This window comes from Genypterus blacodes, unplaced genomic scaffold, assembly GCF_046128005.1.
Source record: "Genypterus blacodes isolate CSIRO-AG114 ecotype Tasmania unplaced genomic scaffold, CSIRO-AGI_Gbla_v1 ptg000044l_1, whole genome shotgun sequence".
NCBI classification, from domain to species: domain Eukaryota; kingdom Metazoa; phylum Chordata; class Actinopteri; order Ophidiiformes; family Ophidiidae; genus Genypterus; species Genypterus blacodes.
In genome coordinates this window covers 2139050-2161311 of record NW_027466857.1, presented here as the reverse complement: position 1 = coordinate 2161311, position 22262 = coordinate 2139050, and the positions used below count along the sequence as shown (strand labels likewise).

Sequence of the window (22262 nt, the reverse complement as noted above, 5' to 3'; positions counted from 1 at the left end):
GGCCAGATGGGATACATAATCTCTCCAGCATACTCTGTCTGCCCCGTGGTCTCCTTGCAGTTTGTCAATGACTAGACCAGCCTCCCTAAAGACCCATCCTGATTATAAGTCTGAACCACATAAGCTGTTTCTTTAGGAAGTCAGCGGGGCAGCATCACTACTAAGATTCCACCTGATGTCCAACCTTCTCCCACATCCGTGAGGGAGAGCTCCATCACTCTGTGAAGGAAATGAACTCAACCTTTCTTATCTGGTCACTACTAAGATCTCATGACCATAAAACAATCATGATAGTAAATGAAAATGATATAGAACATCAAGCAAAAATTCCGACATGGGATCTCAGCTTAATTTTAGACATTTATTTTCCAGATGTGAATTTGCTTCCATATGTTGTGGCTTGAATCATTTCAGTACTGCATGCTGCTGCATGTCCACTCAGTGGTTTGATTTAGGGAGTCAAAGCACAGCACTGTTAATGCTTGTAAAGCTAAATGCACAAGCCGCTGGAAAAACTGTGATCTCATTTGCACAGATATGAAAGAGGGTCTGTAGTAAGAGGGAGACCGGGACTGCAGGCGCTGCAGTAGTAGGTGGGAGTGTGAGGAGGGAAAGGAGGGTGATGAGTGGGTGTGTGCAGGGTTGAACCAGTCAAAACGTTTTTTAAATATACCAGCTAACCAGAAGTCTCCTCGGCTGCTGTATACGTATGAGCGCCACTTATTCTTGTCGTGTTAGTGATGGATTTCAAATACCAAAAACCCTTGTGAGCTTGATTTGTCACGGCCTATGCACGTTTGAGTGCAAATGTGTGTGAGAGGGACACGCACAAGAACATCTAGTATTTCTCTCTCTCCATGCATCAAATTACTTTGATTTGTGGTAAGTGGCAAGTATGTATGAAGTTTATGTATAGTACACAACATGAAATGTTTCTGAAAGTTAAAACTATGGAGCTTTTGCCTTCTAGCTTAGGCATGAATGAATAAGATATTTGTGGTTCAGGGTGCACCCAGGGGTTACCCTCAAAGAATGTTACAGCTCCAACTGCTTAACCAGGAGCGAGAACTCCACTGTACTCCATGCAGGCAGGTCTGTTCATTCTGGAGAGTTCGGCTAATTAACTTTGCTCTTGAAAGCTTGTGAATAACAATTAATTACTTTGGGAAAGCACAGGAAAGATGGTCAAACTGTACTTACTTAACAATAGTGCAGCACTTGTTAGTATTCAGGGCTAAATGTTGGGAATAAATCAGTGATTAAGTACTTTACTAGTATAGGTACCAAGTGGTTCCTTTGGTAAATTCTTTGTTTGCATTGCTGCCATGCTTCAAGTGCTCTGAAAGTTATGAAAATGTAGAGATGTCTCTTTCCGCTACATTTTTGTGAATTTAGATTTTTGGTTTCATTTATCTTTCACTGCTTCGTGTCATGAGTGATACATAGTCTCTCTGGATGCCCTCATGTGCATAAATGGAGGGACTTGTACCTTCTGTTAAGGAAAGCTGCAATAAAGTCTAAGTCAAATAAATACGATGATTGAGGCGTGGTGGAGAGGTAGGTGACTGAAAACAGACAGGAAACGCAAAATCTTAAATCCCCATACCTTCTGTTAATCCTCATCACTTGCTGCATCATCATATGAAACAAGTAAAATAGCATTTTTGTTTTTTATTCAATAAGCTGGTTCATAAATTATAGCACATAAAAGATTCTTTTCAATAGTTACAAAGTGGGTAGCAACTTCAGTTAGCGCCTGGAAAAAATACAACAAATGAAAAGAAGGTTGACAGTGAGGGAGGGGGGTGGGGGGGTTGGAGCTCAATTTGGACCAATCAGGAGGTCATACAGTGGTGGCGACGAGGAACAAACAGGAAATCCAACCACTGCTGGATTCCTGTAACAAATAGTTGTCCTCAGACTAGCAGCAAACAAAACCGTGACATGCGTTTCTTATTTCAAAGCACATGCCGAAAAAGAACAGGGGGGGAAACGCTCGTTTCTCTTCGCCAGTGAATTCAAAATAGTTTGAAATAAAAGTAATAGGTAAGTTAATAAAACAATAAAAACACTAGCTACATGAGAGGCTCACAAAAACATACTAAAATGTGTGAAGTGGCATCTTCTTGGCTTGACTTTTCCTTCCCTTGACTTTGTCACTTTGCAGGAGTGACTGGATGAGCGGCGGCAGGGAGACGACCAGCTGGCCGGAGGAGGTTGATCAATAATTCAGATTTGAACAGGAACAAATCCTCGCCACCTGATCCAGCAGAGTCCTCCTTCACCTCAAAAGGTCAAACCAGAGATGACCAATGAGCTTGGTGGGCAGGGTTGAACAGTTAATAAGGATGTTGGCAGGAAGGGGAGATTACCCACACTTATCGGCACCTCGCTGGGTGTCCGTCAATGGCTAACTCTAGTTTTCAAATCCTTCACTGTGGTTTGAGAATTGTTTACAGCTTTAAAAGTCTCTCTTGGTTTCATGGGAGCCTACTTGGATATTTGCTGCTGAATGTGCTGGAGGAATTCATAGTAGGAGGAAGCGGTTTCAGACCGATCCTCTACCAGGTACTGGAAGAAGGAAGCTTTCATCGAAGCGTCGTCTCTGCAGGAGAACAAAGGAGTGTTAGAGGGATAGAAGGACTTGGTTTGGAGCTTTGACTGATTACTGCTTTGTGTTGAATAAATACACTGATTTGCATTGCATTTCAATTTACAAACTGATGTGTCAAAGTTTCAAAATGAAGAATAAATGAGGCTGCTCTGGATGCATGAATGAACAGTTTGTATTCTTTTCTTGTTTTTATTCTGATTCATGTTATTGATTACTTGAATCTAAATTCCTGTGCCACTAATGGGATTTCCATGACTCGTGTTGAGTGCAATTGGTGGTTTTGAATTGAAAAATTGTTCAAATACTTTAGAGCTTGCATGAGATGACTTTTGTGGTGAACTGCAAAAAAAGTTACAGCTTCATTGTAATGTAGGATATGACGTCTAGTGTTTCCCTTCAGGGTTGGCCATGAGTGCTGTGATGTAATGTGCAGAAGCATGGTGTGTTTAGTTTGTACCTATGAGATTTTCTTGAATTTAATCAGAAAAACAAGTTAAAGGTATACCAGACAGAAAGCAACAGCACATCCTCTTTCCATAGCATTTTCATAACTTTCCCCAAAACAGAAGAATGATGTTTTACACTCCTGCTTCTGATGGATTCTCTCTAAACTCTCTCATCTTCTAGCATCCAAGCTGGATGTTGGAAAATGGAACAGTGAGGCTGGATCCAGAGTGTTCACTATAACCAAATGCGAGTCCAGATGCCAAGTGGTGCTTACTTGAGAATGTGCAGAGTGGAGCTGAACGCTCTGTTGTCCTGCAGCCAGTCCAGGAACGCTCGCACTCTCTCAGACAGAGGAGTCTCCAGTTCAGGAATGTGACTCTGGGATGTACAGAGAAAAAAAGAATCCAAACATCAACAACATTGTTTCTCTTCCACTGGGACTTAAGGGAAGGAAATTCACACATTCACCCAGGCCAGACAATGTGGTTAAAGAGAAATATGCATGTGGTTTGGAATGTGGGGTACGTAGGTGGGATTAGATTAGATTAGATTCAACTTTATTGTCAAGAGCAAGTACAAGCTGATGAAATGCCGGGATGCAGTGACCCTGTCATTCATAATGATACAGACAGCATAAACAAATGCTGTGTGGTAATGACAGAGCTTTTTAATGTCACAGCACTATTAAAAAGCAGGAAAGCTAAAACAACAAGATCTGATTTATTGCTTGGCGTTTCCTTTTTCATGACAATATTACACCTGAGTTTTGTCTTACTGACCATGTTGGCTGGTATTGAAACATAGTCGGGGCAACCAAGCACATCTCGGATAAACATCTCATTGCAGCATTTGCCGATCCACAGGTAAAACACCTGGAAAACCAAAGAAAGAGACAGAATAGAGTGTTAATATATTGCAGACAATCAACACTGCATTTATTGCTTTTGTACTTTGTACTAAGATTCAGGAACAGCGAACACACTTGAACATTCAGTTTCTTCTTAGTATTTTATACTTGTTAGAGTGGAAAATCTCCTTTAACAGATTTAACACCATCATGAGACACTCATGTACCACATTTAACCCCGACTAATGCAAATTATATGAAGAGACAGGGTGAGGCAGATTTCATACACAGACGACATGATGCTATCCTCACCTCTCACAGTATAAGACACTGAATAAGAGACTTCCGTTTTTTAATTAGAGGCAAAAATGTTGATCTACACCCCCATACCTATACCGCGATTCCCTGCGTTGCTTTTAGAGGATTTAACAAATTAAAGACCTTGAAAGAACAACTTTACATGCCTCTACAGAGTGACAACAGATACAGATAACGACAAACACTTACATTGCCACAGTCCAAAAGAAAAGCTCCATCTCTACTCAGTCTCTCAGCAGACAGATGGAGCAGTTGGGGTTGGGGAACAATTGTGTCATTCAGATGGAGGGCCCCCTACAGGTGAAACAGAAGCAGTGCAACATATAAGCCGAAGAAGAGGAGAACACACTTTTATCATCTCAGCCCCTGGGAGATTTCTCTTCCAAATACATGCACTTTTTTTACAACAGCACTTCACATACAATGACAAATCAAATGTATACACACACACACACACACACACACACACACACACACACACACACACACACACACACACACACACACACACACACACACACACACACACACACACACACACACACACACACACACACACACACACACACACACACACACACACACACACACACACACACACACACACAGAATTAGAATATTGTAGTCTTCCCCATGATTGTGTCGCCTACTGAACCAGACAGAGTAAAGTAAAGGCTCAGGAAACCTCAGCAGGTGATTTGAGTTAATTAGCTGATTAGAGTGTGACGCCATAAATCTACAATATTGAACTTTTGCACAATATAACAATTTACTGAGATACTGAATTTGGGCTTTTTATGAGCTGTACGCCATTATCATCTAAATTAAAACAAATAAAGGAAATAAATAAAGAATTACTGAAATAAATTAACTTTTTCCACGATATTCTAATCTATTGAGATGCACCTGTACTGTATTTATGGCTGAGTGTACTACTTTGACGATTGAAAACCAAACAAATCCACATCAGCTAAGCTGGCTTTGTCAAGTCACCCGTTCAGCCAAAGAACAGCTTCGATCTTGGCCGTGTCCTACCTGGTCAGATACGTTGTCCAGTCGGTAAAGGTCGGGATGTACCATGCGCATCATCTGCTGCAGCGGCTGTGTCTTGAACTCACACATGGCGAAGACCCGCTCATCTAGCCGCGTGCTGGTGCCGGTTCGCAAAGCTTTCTGCAAGGAATCACAGACATTGCTGCTGTGTCAGAGACTGAAAGTAGTGGAGGAAACTACAAATGATGTTGTTACAATTCTATAGAAAAGCATGGTGGATGAATACAGCCACTGAACATTTGCTTGAACAACAGCTTTTATTATTATTAGTTTGTGTGAGGACATGGTATAATTGAGGTGGAGGGTGTATTTCAGAGTGCGTGTGTAGGGAGAGGTAGTAGAAATTTAAAGAGTAATGGCTTTGTAGGAGTGGGTTACTCTGTGTGTTTACTGAGCTTGAACATAACTGCTGTTACAAGAAAAACAAAGAAAAAAGCTGACTCCATAAATCAGCACTATACTCAAACATTAACATTATTTCTGCTTCGATGTCAGCTGCTTCTCTAAGAAATGCTGGTCTAACTATAGGTGGTAAGTGTGTGTTGTGTGTTTGTCTATTTAGCTTTCGGGCTTGAAATGTTTGTCTTGGAATGCATAAAGCGCGTGTATAAATGCCTGTGATTATCTATTTGACATGCGAGTGACTCGTGAGGCAGCCAAACCTGTTTGAGGAGAGCCAGGATGTAGAGGGGAAAGAGACACATGGAGGCGGGGACAATGAGGCCTGACTGGAGGTTTGACACATTGCTTTTGTAGGCACTCAGCAAGTCCGTGATTGCGTTGATAAGAGCATCCCGGGCGTCCGATAGGTTGGATGAAACAGACCGGTCGATGGCTAGAAAGTGAATGCAGAAATAACTACATGAAAGAGCGTAGGACACCACAGACTGATGAAAGTCACTAACAGGGTTACAGATTTATAGTGTTCAACATTTTTCTTGCTAAAAAGTCAATTAAATACAATTAAAGTGCTGTACTTGCAAAGGTTTGAGACAATTGATGTCTGTGCTGGAGACTCACCCATGTTGGCTAGCAGACAGGTGATAGCCTGGACATCAGCCCCTGCATACACATCACTCAGCTGGTTGACAACCGGCAAACACAGTGTGTGGACCCTGATACGCCTCTTTCCTGGGGAAATAGATGGGCGGACAGTCCGAGCTTTTAATATGTTCTGTAAAAAACTGGAGATTTAATACAAATATGAGTTTGAATTTAATTCAATAAAGGGAACTCGAGTCAAAAAAATTGCCCCATATTCTACTTTCTTTCACCTAATAACTCAAATGAGGTGGTGAAAACTGCTCCTGTGATCACGATTGCTGATATTATTGGAATGTTCAAGGTCCAGGGGACCGTAGCCAAACCTCCCAGCATGTGGCCGCAAGAGGAAAATTGAACAGAAGAATAGTTCAAATGGTAGAAAGAGAAGCAGGGAAAACTTAAAAACTGTCTGATTGCACCGTCGCGTTCTGAATAAAAGTTGGCTCCATGGAAGTGGACTTAAAAGGGATTTACAGTGCTGTGACAAAGTATTTGCTCCCTTAAAGATTTGCACATTTGTCACACTTAAATGTTTTGGATTATCAAACAAATTTTAATACCAGACAAAGATAACATGAGTAAATAGAAAAAGCTGTTTTTAAATCATGATTTAATTTATTAAGGGATAAAAGCTATCCACACCAACCTGACCCTTAGTGAAAAAGTAATTGCCCGTCTATGTCACTGCTGTTAAAGTGGTGGATGTTGATTACTGATGTTATTCTCAACAGTGTGAATTTTTTATTGGAATGGGGTACCAGAACCTTTAGCCACGTCTGTAATGTAATGAACCAATATGAATGTATTCATCTACTCTAATGCCTCTTTTTGCTACCCCTTACTGCTGTTATACCCGACATTTCCCCGCGTGTCCTGATAAAGGTTAATCTTATCTTATAATTCTAAAGTAATCAAGAATGAGTGTGTGAATGAATGACTGCTGAATCATCATCAATTGTGTTTTGCCAAGGGTTTTTTCTTCTGAGGTCATGAAAAACATTTATTTGATGTGAAAACAAGTGTCCGTGTTGCATTTGATCTTTAACTTCTGTTTGACTAAATAAACAATCTGAAGTAGTTGATCACAACACAAACGTTTACAGCACCGAGCTGGTTCAGATCCTGCAACAGATGAATTCTGCTAAGCTGAACTTACAACAATTAAAATGTGTTACTTCCTGTTATTTCCAATTTATGAGTTTGGATGGTAAATTTCTCTATTTCACATAGTGAGTGTGATTAAAATCCTGACATATTTCAGATAATTTCCTACCCTGGTTTACTGTAATCCATGTGGGAGCACACAGATACCACATCGATATCCTCTCCGTAATTCAAGTGTGTGTGTACCTTTACTAGACGTGTACAGTAGTGCGGCCTGAAAGCAAGCCAGAGATGAGTCTGCCAATGAGTCTTCGATTGACATCTGGACAGCAAAAGCAGAGTCGGGGTTCACATTGGCCAGTGACAGCAGATCAGTGGAACGCACAAAGAAGTTGCCATGGAACGTATGGATGGATAAACCTGAGGGCAGGGATAGGGATAGAAATAAATAAATGTTAAAACGGGAGCAGGAAACCTTACAACTGTGTAGTAACAGACATTATGCACACTCTAGCTGCTTGGCAACAGTGTTTAGCATCAGCTGCCACTCAATATCAGGGGACAGCATGTCTGGCAGCATGTCCGTGAGACCTCTGTCCCCGTTACCTTTAGTGCACCGAATTCTCATGACCGCCTCGAAGCCGATCTTCCTGGTGAGGTAGCGCTCAAGATCCCTCTGGAACTTCTCCAGCTGGGCTGTGTTGTGGATATGGTGGAAGGAGGGGTAGTAAAATATACTACCAGCTGAATACTTGGAGACACAGGCTGGAGAGCAGGAGAAGAGAGAGAAGGGTCAGTTTAATCTGTAGAGCCAGGTACAGTTCAACCTGTGAGTGGCAAGATTTCGGGAACATTCTGCTGTCGGTTGAAGTTTTCATTGACCAAACACAAAGCAGATGACCAGCTTACTTTCTTATTTTTACTTCCAGATAAGATCTCAGAATTTCCCGACATTAAAAGACAGAAAAGGTTTACACCCATTTAACTGTTGCCTCATGCTCCAGGGTTCTGACCTCATCCGGGATGTATTTTAGATTTGCTCATTATTATGACATTTTGCTGGCAATTTTCCAGTGTGCCACCCCATGTCACTGACTCCTCTTGAAGTATACACCCTCCAAGTATACACACCTCAAAAATGTACCAATTCACTGAAAATATACATAAAGTAAACAGACAGAGACTCTTAAATTTGATCTATGGCATTCTTACCCAGTGATGCAAGGTCAGCATACTGGGAACTCAACAAGAACAGATCCACTCCAATCTGTTGCCCTGAGCAGTCCAGTGCAAGTTTCTTATAGAAGTCTGTGGCAGGGCCCAGGTGCTGCACTCCCTGAAAAGAAACAGATTATTAAATCAGAACTATCATCTCATTGTACAGTTTTCTTCTCTGTGGCTAATCCAGTAGATGAAAAAAACAATTGCTCACTGAGGTTTCATCCTCCCTGAGGCTTTCTATGTTTTGGACAGAAGGGTGCACCGAATAATTCACAGCCTGGCTTACAAATAATGATTAGTTGATTGCAGGATTTGTTAGAGATTATAACTTTCTCAACTAATTCCCTACCATCTAAAGCCTACTGAAAGGAGAGGAGCAAAAGAAGAGAAAATCATTCCTCCAACGGCTGCTCACATCTGTTCCTGGTTCCTTTGTTCATGACTTTTGAAAACTATTGCTAAAACTTCTTGGCAGATTCGATCTGCCAAAGCTGGAACGCAGATGATGCCTGGTAGGAATCAGGAACATTAATAAATCACAGTCCCGGGAGGACAAGAATCTAAATTTCTGCTTACGCTGTCTTGCAAATGTGGCGGGTCATAAAACAGAATAACGGTAAGACCATAGATATGACACAATACTGAAAATGGCAAATCCACATAAAATTAGACACATGGTATGTCATATGTTTCAGTCGGGCTTTGTGTACCACCATTAAGAAGTGTTCTGATCAGCGTACTTTCTTGATAAAATGGCACCATTACCGCCTGGTGTCACTTAATTAAGCAATTACCTTCAAAAGTGCACAATAATAGTGCATTTGTATATTTATGTTGTTACATATATGTGGGTATTCAAAGCTCAAGGATCCACACACAGAGCCCCACCTACAGAAACCCATCGATACCTTAGTGCTTGAGCGCTGATTGGGGTCTTCACGAGAATGCAATAGGCCAGCACCCACGGTTGGTAACTGCGTCTGGAACACGGATATGCGGCCCCCGGTCGGTGACATGAGCTTGAAAGCTGCTTGTAATGCGGGACCCAGGGCACTGTGAGTCTCCCTGCTCTGGCTGAACATGGCAGGCAGGGAGGTCAGCAAGTCCGTCACCAACTTAAAATAGAAATAAGAAAGGAGTCAGTTAAAATGTAATGGAGAGAAAGAATGTGACGGTGTGAGCAAAGGACCAGTGGCTGGGGAAAAAAAGAAACATGAATAAACAACCTCGAGCACACACACAAACCAAAAAGAAGAAACTGTCTACCTCTTTGCTTTCTTTCAGGTTCACGATCAGACTTTGATGAGACGGTATGAAGACATCTGAAATAAGCAAAAGGGACATAGAAAACAGAATATGAAGGTCAAATTAAGTCTGTAATGCAGCTCTTTTCCAGCTGCAGAAAAAAACATTTCACAGCAGCATTTCTATAATGGTAGATTGCATCAGATGAAAGTAATTCATATTCTTGGAGGGTGCTGCTGTGCACGGAGTAAAGATCATAAAATTGGTTAAGCCATTGTGTGTTTAGCATGGACCAAACGAATGATGCTGAATTGAACTGTTGTTCCTCTAACTTGGTTAACGGTTCATCTCTCCATTTTATGCCATTATGCCAAGATGACCTAGCTGTTTTAAATTTGAAACATAACTACGGTACTGTATATTCGTGCACCTAAATCTCTAAATAAAACAGAACTGAAATGGGTCATCATTAATGGCATAAATTGGAGATGTGGACCGTTACCATGTTAGAGGAACATACAGTTAGGTCCATAAATATTTGGACATTGACACAATTTTCACAATTTGGGCTCTGTACACCACCACAATGGACTTGAAATGAAACAATCAAGATGTATTATAAGTGCAGACGTTGAGCTTTAATTTGAGGGTATTTACACCCAAATCGGTGAACGGTGTAGGAATGACAACCATTTCTATATGTGCCTGCCCATTTTTAAGGGACCAAAAGGAATTGGACAAACTAACAATCATAGATCAAATTGTCACTTTTAATAATTGGTTGCAAATCGTTTGCAGTCAATGACAGCCTGGACCGTCTGGAACCCATAGACATCACCAGATGTTGGGTTTCGTCCCTGGCCTTTACTGCCACTGTCTTCAGTTTCTGCTTGTTCTTGGGGCATTTTCCCTTCATTTTTGTCTTCAGTAAGTGAAATGAAAGCTAAATTTGATTCAGGTCAGGTGATTGACTTGGCTATTGCATGACATTTTCACTTCTTTGCCTTAAAAAAAACTCTTTGTTTGCATTCATTGTCCATCTGCACTGTGAAGCGCCGTCCAATGAGTTCCATTGGCAGGAGGTGGTATGCTTTGGATCATGAGCAGTTCCTTTGGACCTCATGTTGAGAGCTGACAGCAACAGATTCCAAATGCAAATACCACAATTGAAATGAACTCTTGAACTTTTGACCTCTTTTCCTCATTTCATTCTTTGTGAATGAAATAATGAGGGAATTACACACACCTGGCCATGGAACAGCTTAGCAGCCAATAGTCCAATTACTTTTGGTCCCTTAAAAACGAGGAGGCACATATAGAAATTGTTGTAATTCCTACAGCGATCACCTGATTTATATGTAAATACCCTCAAATTAAAGCTAAAAGTCTGCACTTAAAGCACATCATGATTGTTTCATTTCAAGTCCATTGCGGTGGTGTACAGAGCCAAAATTGTGAACACTGTGTCAATTTCCAAATACGTATGGACCTAACTATATGTATGTGTGTGTGAGTGTGTGTGTGGAAAGCAGAGTCATCAATTGGTGACCAGACTTACCGTCGATGTCTGGCACCACCAGCATTTGTGGTTGGGACAATCCGTCCTGAAGGTTGTAGAAGTGGATGGTGCTGTCGAAGGTGAGGAAACCTACCCTTGTCCGTGTATCCCCGGGCAACCTGAAGCACATACCATCCAAACCCCCACAATGGGTTAACATACATGATAATATATAGGTCATGTCTGCCTGTCGTGAACATACTGTACATATACCGTAAGACCATGAAATGTATTCTACAGAAATAACTATAACAACCACCAACACAAATAGCATATTTTCATCTTCTCTAGGGTTGGAGAGGGATGCCATTTCAAATTCTGTTTAATTTAAAACGTCACTGCTTAGATAAAGAACTTACTTATCCAAATTCTCCAGGAGCAAATCACAGAAATGCTTCAGGTAGCCTGCTTCCACCGCGTTGTGAGACACATCGAGCACAAAGAGGTAGACAGCCGGCTGAGGAGGTCGCAACTAAACAGATAAAAAGCAGAGTCTGACTACTTCACCCTTTGTGTGTGTGAACAAAGTGAGAACTCATTCAAAGTGTGTGTTCATACAGATTCATTTAGTTTTTGAAATCCGCTAATATATCACTTAAGGGATGTGAGCAAGTGAAATATTGTATCGCCAACCACTGCCTCAGGATATTGCGGCACAAAGAGCAAGCCTGCCCTCTAGTGGTACAACAAATCAAAACATTAAACCCACACCCTCCACATGTAGAGGATGTACAACCACTACCAGATAAACAGTGTATGATCTTCAAAAGGGCCTGCTAAATGCAAATGGATTGTCTGTCTTGGAGTGTGAGGGACAAAGTGATTCCTGTGGGAGTTGACATTAGTGTGTGATATGATTTGAGAGTGACAGGACACACATGATTACACCATAACAACAATATGTTTTTATATTCCCAGGCATCATCCTCAAAACCATTTCTTCTTAGGTACTTGCAAGTCAAACACTTTTTCCTTCTAAGGAGAGGAGTAAGCACTTACCATGTAGTCTGAGGAGGCAATAAACTCCACGGTGGAGTTCTGGACCTCTGGTCTCTTGTGGGGCTCACCGTATGACCTCGTGACTGGGTTGTACATAAACTCATCTGGAACTGAAGGAGAGAAACAAAACAAAGAAGGTCTGACATCAGAAGAACAAGTGAGACATTCTACATAGAAACAGATGCACAAGACAGGATAGAATAGTTATTAGGGAACAAGTCAGAGGTAAAACATTAATATGAAAAACAGTTGATCATTCGGCACATTGGTTCTTGCAATTAATTCAATGGGAATTCACTAATTTCAAAAACTGAATACTGAATGGAAGTGGAAAAGGATCATACCATCATTCACTCGGTAACAGAGGTTACACTTCCACCTGCGCTGGTCTAGGAAGGTGACAAACGGATTGATGTATGTGCGACAGGAGCGACAGCGCACTATTGTGTTTGATGTGATCACTGGTAATTGCTGCAGGACAGTGGGGAAGAAGATGGAGAAAATGAGGAACTGAATGGCTACTGGGGCAAAGTTCAAAACAAGTCTCGTGAGCAGATTTTTGACCAGTTTAGTTTTCCCATCTCGCCTCCCTGTAAATGACCTTTCAAAACATTCTTCATGTGTCAGCAGACAATTGAAAGGCTTTGTTTCAGCCGCAGGAAATGTGGTCGTACAAATCTATGCAGCTGGAGCTTTTTTGGACCCACTAATCTACAGTTTTTCTGTGAGCATTGGCTGTCAAGTATCAAGATCAGATGTTACTTTAGATTTTGAAAAATATTTTAGCCCTACTTTTGGTTATTAAATCACACCTGTAAGTCTCTGAAGGGGTGGAGGAGGAGGCCCAGAGGGAGTCTGGCTTTGTTTAGCAGAGCCTGGTTCTGAGGGATGCTGGTCAGGGTACACCTGAAGGTTCTATTTAATGAAGAAACAGGGAGATTAGGCTGTTGACAAAGTGAGATGTTGACAGAGAGAGAAGAGAGCGAGAGAGATAGAGAAATAGTGAGAGTGTGTGCAAAACTGTAAGAAGGAAGCGAAATAAATACTGAGAGAAGAACAAGAAACCCAGGAAGAAAAGGTGTCAGGAAAGACAGAGAGCAATAGAATTTTCTGCCGCAAGCTTAATTTGCTGTCATACAGCCGTTCTCCTGACTTACTGTGGGCTGCAGTTAACCTTCTTAAGGTCAGAGCTGAGGTTGGGTTCAGGGCCCTCCAGGGGCCTGGGGGGCAGAAGGTTTCTCTCCTGCAGCAAGTTGATTGGTCTCAGGCCCTCCACCTCCAGTTCTGGAACCCCACTCAGTCCTCCCAGGGCTGCAGACAGCTGGGACAGGTTTGGGAATGGCTGCAGAGGAAGGAGACGCAGAGATATGAAGGTTTCCTATCATACCCTGGGCTTGTTTAACAACGCTGCTTCTGCAGCTAGAGCAGAGGAGTCAATGCAGAGCTGAGGCTGATGATAATTCAATCATTATTTTCTTATAGATATCTTGTCATGCACAAAAAAAAATGCACAAATTGAAATATTGACCCAGAAGTACACCTTGATAAAAACCAAGTCCAAGGTCATTCATCATCTAGGACATGAATGTCTGTAACCACATTTTATGGCCATCAATCCAATCCAGGTCTTGAGATATTTCACTGTAGAAGTGTTACACTAATAAAGAAATGGACACGGACAACCACTTGAGTGACACTTTTGATATGACTAAAATATAAAGCAGTCATCCACAACTTTGACTTCCTAAGTAGACAATCCCTCAATGGCTAAATGGGAACTATGATGTTTAGAATTAATATTCTATGATGAAACTTCCTCAGTATCATAATTGACAAGCTTAAGATACCCACAAAAAACGGTTATAAATAGAATTAAGATAGGATTCAGACGCTGCAGTTCTCATGGCTGCACATAAAAACACTCATCATTTGCAGTTTTGCATAAGCAGTTTGGTGGCCTCACCTGTGTGTACTGCTGGTAGTTTGACTGGCTGTATGGGCCGTGAGAGGGGGAGGAGTCAGTGCAGGAAGCCGGCCCCTGCTGATAGGCTGGCTGCATGCTGGAGTAACCATAGCTACTGTAGGGCGGAGTCTGGTTGGTCACGTTGTCGGAGGGGGGCATGGAATCTGGTAAAGAGATGGTAGAACATTATTGTAATCTGCGTATGAAACAGCTGAGTGCTTTCAAAGTGTTGACATGATTACAAGGATGATAATGATGATGCAGATAAGCAGAGCATTTAGGAAATATGAGACTCATGTGGGAAGTGTGTTCTTGTGTGTGTGTGTCTTGATTCCATCACAGACTGAAAGTTCATCATTTCAGAACCAATCACAACAGAACATCCAAATAAATCACCTTTATACTCTATTATTTTATTTTTCAGTATTAAATTTGAGGTTTGATTTTCTGTTAAGCTCTTCATAACTTACCCGTCTTAAAACGATGTGCGTTTAATGTTACAAAACACCTCGACATAGGCAGCAGCTAAATCCCGAGAGTAAAATTAGGAAAACTCGGGCAAAAATTGCTTTCCTCTAGTTTCACACCTGTCATCCCTGCCCTCCCCATTAAACCTACTGATCTCCAAAGTATTATAAAAGTGCGAGTGTCAACTGTATGTCAAATAAAACAAAATAAAAGTGGAAATGTCACGGCTGGCCCTTTTGCAAATGTCAGACACTTGCACAATGTTTCTAGTAGGTTTGGAGGCGACTGGAGGGACGGTGCTTGTTGCAACTCAATACGTGTACACACACACACACACGCACATGCAGTAACATCTCCAATTATAGAAGTGTATAAGATAAGATTGGGAACTTTCCCCTGACCCTAAACTTCCTCACCCTCAATAAAAGCTCTCTTTTTCTTGCCGACACTCCTGAAACATCTCATCACCTTCAATGAAAACTTTCCCACAGCTGGCTCTCTTTCCCCTCGAGAAGGCTGGTTGTGAGCAAACAGAGGCTAAGGAGGGGTCGCTGTCTACTCACTCATTCTCTTGAAGCTGACCTTTCTTAATGGTTACTGCAGAAGCCAGCCTGAGTGAGAACTTAGAGATCTTCTCCAACGAGTTCTCAAACCATTCTGTTCCTCCAGTTGCCCTGGCCCGGCACAGCCTTTGAAAGGCAATCCCGACTTACATTGTTCTCCGATGTGGTCTCAAAGAAGTGCGGTGAATCATTCATGATAATGTCATTAACAACTGTGACATAATTTGCGGTGATGTCATCAGCAACCCCGTCTGTGTCATCCATTCATGTCTCCAATCTCTAACTACTATAATTTGCGTAACTTGTTTATTGCAAATAAAAACACAACGCAAAAATTTAAATTACATGGAAAGCTCTCCTGTGTATATGTCGGACCCCTGATCAATCAAGGAGGAAGCCCCGAAAAGAATTTTTGAGGGTAATATGAATGTGAAGTACATTTGTGTAATTTTAACATACAGTAAGTATAAATGTAATGGAGCTATACCTGGATAGCTGCCACCTTCCAGGGAATCATAGCTGTTGGGCACTGGAGAGGCACTGCCAGTAGTAGAAGAGGAAGTGTCACCACCTGAGAGAGGCAGAGAGAAAAAACATGAGAGAAGAACAAGAGCTGAACTGAAAAAACTGAAACAAAGAGCAAAAACCTGTGAGTGAATACATGTTCAACAAACATAAGCAAAAGAAGGGAGAGGAATGTTAAGATTGAAGGCGACTGTAAATGAGCTCAGTGTAGGGGGGGAAGGAGGGGGGGCAGGTTCAAGCCAGGAGACGAAGAACAAAGGAGAAAATAATACAAATGACAGAAGATTGCCGCTTCTTGAGCCTTCAGCAGAGGAAAAGAGAGAAATGAGAGAGAAGAGTGGAGAGAACATTCTTTCGCAAGATACACTAAAGGTTGTGATTGCCGGGGTTGTGTGTAGGATCACACAATTCTTTGATCACCATACAGAGATTCGCCGACGGGTTAGGACTCACACACACACATTTCATTTGTCCTTTTCGTCGCTCTCCAACAAACTTTTTCAAAATAAAAGGGGGGCACAGCTCTCTAGTGGAACGCTCATTTGACAGTTCAGTATCCAATTATATCCAGCTAAATCCCACCTGAAGACTACTAGATAATCTGCTATGGAGGAGGACACCAGCATTGCTCGTAAGCCTACTTACTCACCCTCTCCCACTCCCACCCTCCTTTTCTCTTAGTCATTGAAAAAAAAGGAACTAGGAAGAAAACAGAAGTAAAAAAAAATATTCCTCCCCGATTGAAGGGTGGTACCTTCCTACAGTACAGCACTGATAGAGGCAGAGGCAGAGGGAGCTTGGCGATTGCACAATTTCCTAGGAATTTGAAATGCCCTTATTATTATTGGACCATAGCAACTTGTCTGTTGTTTAAAGCAGTAACTGAGCAGTCATGGCTGAAGCTGGGCAAAAGGTATTGAACTGGGCATGTTTCAAGCTGTGATCTAATCCTGTTTAAAAAAAAAAGCCTGGTCCCTGCCTGGTTTGATCTTGAGAATGTGTTCCTATGACAACTCCAAACACTTCTTGAAAAAGAACGGAGAGATCCAGGATCGTGCCAGGTCGTCCACAATTAAATCACGCTTACTCAACCTAGACTTGTTTGGACTTGTTGCCTCCCAGCTATTGATTGGCAAAACACAACTTTAGCTAATGCGGTGTGAGCAGAGATGGAAACAATGCAATGGGTAAAGTTGAAGAAGTGACAGATTAAAAACAATAAAAATGGTTGTTGTTTGCAACTCTTAACAATCTCTGGAGTGTGACCGTAGCTTTAAGATGCAGTTAGCATGGCATCCAGCGATCAACAATTGGCCTTTGCAGCATTGCAGCAGACAACGTGCAAGACAAAAAAAACACCAGGGAGATCTAAAGGAGAGCACGAGGGAATAACACAGAAATCTAAAACAAGCAATCTGTTTTTATTAAGAGATGTGTTAATGAGTGCAGCCTTCACCCGTGCTCTCCCTGTGGGTGCACCTGCGAGTCCTCACATACACACATTGGGAGCCTGGACTTGCTTAGCTGGTGAGTGACTATATTTGAAAACCTGTTAACCTCTGGATGATGACACAACTCCTTGGGGATGTCATTAGCCTGAGTGGCAATATGGCTATACTTTTTCCACATTGACCATTGTAATTCCTCTGACATGTATTAAATGAAGGAACATACTGTATCTGAAAGAAGATTAGAGAGTGAGAGAGAGAGAGACAGACACACACACAACACATTCTTCCAGAGCCTAATGAAAAGACGTTCCTGAAGGGTGGAAATGTGAAAAGCGTTTGAGTAGGAAGCATGAAGAGGAGGAACTAAATCTGATTAGCCTGTTACAGGGGAGGATACAAATGATAAGTGGCAAACTGTTCGTAATTGGAGGAGTGACAGAAGGCCATCACACAAAATGGAAGGTGGCAAATGTGACACAGGATATTATGACGGGTTTATAAAACTTTGGGGGGTAAGGGATGGATATACATGTAGATAAGTGAGTGTGTGATGGTGAATGAAATGAGAGGTTCGTCAAGAGGTAACGGCTAAAGCAGACCTGCTTCCTCATCCTCATCCTCCTCCTCATCGTCCTCGTCGGAGCTGGATGACGAGGGGTCTGCTGCGGGTGCTGTGACAGGGGCGGAGGTAGAGCTAGCGCCGCTATTAGCAACATATCCATAGTGCAGGCCTGTTTGGGGGAGAGGGAGTAGGAGAGACGCATAAGAAGACAACATGTCTAACAGAGGTATTGGTGCAAGAAAAGGCAGTGAGCTTCAATCCAACTTGTGTGTGTGGGTGTGTGTGTTACAGCGGAAAATACCTTTTAGTTTTAGTGACCGCATTTGTTAGTTGCAACTTACAAGACAAATGACCTTACAGATCGAATCAAGCTTGCAGCCAGTTGCATCATATAAACATGAGATTCAAATCAGAACAAAGGAACTGAAATCTTCTTCTGCATTTGACCACCAGTGGATAGAAAAACAGGCTAAAACTTGAACACAGGCTTTACTTAAAATGATAATGAAAACTGGAATATAAAAAGAATCAACCAGACGGCACTTTGATTATATTATTTCTTAATACAGAAGTATTTGGGGCAGGCGTTCCTCCTCAGTGCTCAAACTATAAACAATGATGCAACCACCACAGGGACCAACCAACTTGCCAATGATCTACATGATTTTTTTTGGATGCCGTGTCCTGAACAGGAACTTGAATTTGCCTAAGAGACACGCCACATTTGCGGTAGTCAACTAGTCTGAGGGCGACATTGTCACGACTTGTTGCATTCACAATGCTTAACCGACACTCTCACTAAACCCACATGGCAAAGTCACCAGGTGAAATACAAACAAAAGCAAAATTTATACTCCACCACTACCAATTTTGAAGTGTGTATTGAAGATCTTTTTGTGCTGTAACTTCATTTGGTAGCAAGAGATTGTGAAAAGGTCAATGTCCTGGAAATGAGTAGTCTGGTTTAAGTTATTAGTGGTGGCACTATGGAAATGTGCAACTATAAAGTCAAATTTTACACATTATGACACAGCACATTTTGTGGAACTTGGTGTAAGAGTTTTCTGGTCTTCTACCTGCCGAGGAGGCTGACTGAGCAGGTAACAGGATGTCAATGCCAAAATTAAACTGCAGCTGCCTGAATGTTGGTGGTGACTTAAAACTTTAAAGCCTCAAGATCATCTGCTTGTTTCAGACAATGCCTGGAGTGGCATGACAAATGGAAATCATTCACACAGAAACCAAAATAAGGCTACTATTCCGCAATTTAATGTTATGGTGTAAGATAGTGGTCATCAGAACCAACAGATTGAATAAACAACATAACAGAATACAAATACACGTTTAGTGATGTCTTTCACCACTCCTTCTTACCTTGGTGGTGGCCCGGTGAGGAATGGACTGAAGTGGAGGGGGTTCCTGAGGGCTGATGGTGTCCATTTGGACCCTCAGTACTGTGAGTAACCCCACTGTAAGGGTCGTACTGCAGAGAAGCCTGGTGGCTTTGGTCGAAATGTTGGACTGTGGTTTGAGGTGCAGCAAAAAAGGAAAGCATAAGTTAGTCAGAGGGGATTCTGAACATAAACATGAATGGGAGGAAAAAAAACACAACACTGAAGAATTAACATTGCAATACTGTGTTTGTTCTTTCAGATGCACCAATATGATTTGATAACTGTTCAAAGCGCATCGACTGACAACATTTAGAAATGTAGGCCTCGTAACAAATACACAAATGCCGGTGTAAAGCATATCTGAATACAACTTGGTGTCTTACTATAAGTTGAAGAAAGTTTCTCCATCTCACAGGGAGAAAAATCCCGAATCATCCCAAACAGAACATTTGAACATTGCTCGCTTTCCTACCAAAACTATTTTCCCACATCAACAAGCGCTACCCACCTGTGCTTCCTTGACCATTGACTGCGGCCAGCTGACCGGCGGGGGGCACGCTGTAACCAGGCTGCTCTGCTGTCGCGGGGGTTGAGGAAGGGGTGCCGTAATGATGTAGGGGTGCACCTACTGAGGTGGGCACAGCGGCATGCGAGGACGGGATCTGCGAGGACCCCATGGTGAAATACGGGCTACCCCCTGTTCCTTCGTACAAAGCGTTGGGGTAGAGGGGAGCTCCGGATACAGGCACTGAAGTGGGCTGCTGTGGAGGGGGCTGCACTTGGGGAGCATGGAACGTCTGTCCATAATAGGTTCCCGGAGTGCCATAGCCTTGCTGCTGTTGCTGCTGCTGAAGAGGAGGCTGTTGGTTATACCGGGTGTTTGTTGGCGGGGGTGCTGAAGAGGGCAGGGAGGCAGGGGTGGTGGCATAGGGGGGCTGGGGGCCACTGTACGGGGAAGAGGGTGCTACATGGTGCTGCTGTTGCTGATGGTTGTGGTAGTAGTCACCGCTGTGGGTGTCTGTGACAGGTGCTTTATTTGGAACAGGCGCACACTGGGCAGGAATAGTGGGACAGGTCTGTTGTTGAGGGTGGGCTCCATAGTAGCCTGGAGGTGAATACATGGATGGACCTGTGTGGAGACAATAACCCTTATGTTATTGAATTCTCAATTAACAACAAAGCTACCAAATTGCCATGTTGGCCATCCATTAAAGAAGGGAAAGATAACTAATGCTAAACAACAAGTGTAGTCTGAAACAGCCATGAACAAGCTTTCTGAGCAGTTGTTATCATGTCAATTAAATCAAATGCACCTGCCATCGTGAGAGTTAATCTCGTTCTTTTGACTTAAATTGACTTTCTGTTTATCAAATGTACGTTTGATGAATGGACACTGTGAAACAACGGTACACAACCTGTGTCATGGCTAATACCTCGCTTATTCTCATTGCGTTAGCTTAGCATAATACAGTTGTCTCTTTTGGATGTCAATGCCGATACCAAGTAAGCTAATATTAGCAGCTAGCTAACCGTACCGAAACCTTATAGTAAACCCTGTCCGCTGTTAAAGAATTACCACGTCATCTTCTTCTAAAATGATTAAATGCTGTATTTATAGTAAATAACAACAGCTACCACTTCACACCAGGTGACAGTTGAACAAATTAATGTGGCGATAACCCGTTTTGAGATCACATAGGTTACCATGCTAACACTAGCACGCCGGCTAATCCCGTCCACCGGCCTGTGTTACCGTTCTGATACTGGGGCTCAGCTCCTCCGTTCGGCGTTGAGTTCTGGCTGTAGCCGACAGAGCTGTTCAGGTTCGTGGACCCCGGCGCAGACATCGCTCGGTCCTCTCCCGTTCCTCTACGCCCACAGACGCGCGGCTGGGTAAACACACATGAGAGTCGCCGTCTGTGAACCTCACGTCCAGAAAGATGCCTTGCTTAAGCGGCCGTTGGTCAGTGCGAGACCCCGGCAGCCCTGACAGGTCTCTCGGCTGGTACTGTCTCAGCTTCAGGAAGGTTCATTGATTCCGAGCAGTAGTATCAGCACTCCCTCTTGTGGATTCTTTCTGCCACGACACCCACTTGTTCCCAGGCGATGAGAGGAACGCCAAGGTTGTTCCTTTTGTGAGTACAATGTAGTGAAAAGTATGAGATCCAGGGCAACTTCCCAGTTTAGGGAGTGAAATATAAATATGTGTGTGTCTGTGTGTGTGTGTGTGTGCTCTGGGGTTTATCTTTTGGCCTAAAGCCTGTTTGTTTGACTGCCCTCTGATTTCAAGGTGAAGGCCTGTTTTAGGGTTGTAATCCTAGGTCTTGTCAATTTTTTTACCATAATAATAACACTGTTTGGACTAATACATGTATGCAAACTGGACTTGATGTTTTTAAAGCTGTTAATGTTACTTTACCTTGAATGAATCTCCCATATCTCTACAGTTTTCCATTTTCTCTAGACCTGCTCAAATTCTTAAAATGTTATTTATATTTTTTTTATATATTTTATTTTATATTATATATGCTTTTGGGTGGGATATCTTGTCTTTGTTCTGCTCTTCTTTTCTTCATCATAGCCTATGATGCAATCTGTAGTTGCCTACACTGCTGTACTTATGAGATCATCCAACATCAATGATGCCAACTGGGCTCTGTGTCCACACTTCTGTGCAATGTTCTCACAACCTTCGACGGCCATGGCTTCCTGCTGTTTCTGTTACAATTTAATTGTACCTCAAATTGCATATTTTACCTCAGGGTCTAAGTTCTCCTTTCTCTCTCTCCCTCTGGCTCTCTGCCTCTCTTCGAAAAAAAAGTTAAACAACAATAATTATACAACCTTTTTTCCTTTTCTCTTTCTCTCTCTCCCTTTCCACCTCTT

General features: G+C 42.3%; 1 protein-coding gene across 3 annotated transcripts; it reads right to left on the bottom strand.

Moving 5' to 3' along the window:
* Positions 1–1818: 1818 nt before the first annotated feature.
* On the bottom strand, positions 1819–21402 carry sec24b (SEC24 homolog B, COPII coat complex component). Of its 3 annotated transcripts, none has more exons than XM_076149133.1 (24): positions 21130–21402; positions 19885–20505; positions 19357–19503; positions 18020–18151; positions 15932–16015; positions 14414–14577; positions 13608–13792; positions 13263–13365; positions 12795–12921; positions 12451–12560; positions 11811–11923; positions 11452–11570; positions 9915–9970; positions 9557–9763; positions 8640–8763; positions 8034–8192; positions 7674–7847; positions 6300–6410; positions 5942–6114; positions 5262–5399; positions 4416–4520; positions 3841–3933; positions 3336–3439; positions 1819–2605 (listed from the first exon to the last, which is right to left on the bottom strand). In XM_076149133.1, the coding sequence occupies exons 1-24, from the start codon at positions 21221–21223 to the stop codon at positions 2491–2493; spliced, it is 3558 nt and encodes a 1185-aa protein (XP_076005248.1). In that variant the 5' UTR covers positions 21224–21402; the 3' UTR covers positions 1819–2490. The 3 variants fall into 3 exon arrangements, with proteins under 3 accessions (XP_076005248.1, XP_076005249.1, XP_076005250.1); XM_076149134.1 differs by having other exon boundaries at positions 21081–21164; XM_076149135.1 differs by lacking the exon at positions 18020–18151.
* Between the last annotated feature and the right edge of the window lie 860 nt (positions 21403–22262).

What these genes read in the sequence shown, in the direction of transcription:
- sec24b (XM_076149133.1), bottom strand. Translation starts at nt 21,223, where the DNA reads ATGTCTGCGCCGGGGTCCACGAACCTGAACAGCTCTGTCGGCTACAGC. An exon ending in CTCACCGGGCCACCACCAAG is followed by an intron (nt 18,152 to 19,356) that starts GTAAGAAGGAGT and finishes TCCCCCAAACAG; the next exon opens with GCCTGCACTATGGATATGTT. An exon ending in AAGGTTAACTGCAGCCCACA is followed by an intron (nt 13,366 to 13,607) that starts GTAAGTCAGGAG and finishes TTCATTAAATAG; the next exon opens with AACCTTCAGGTGTACCCTGA.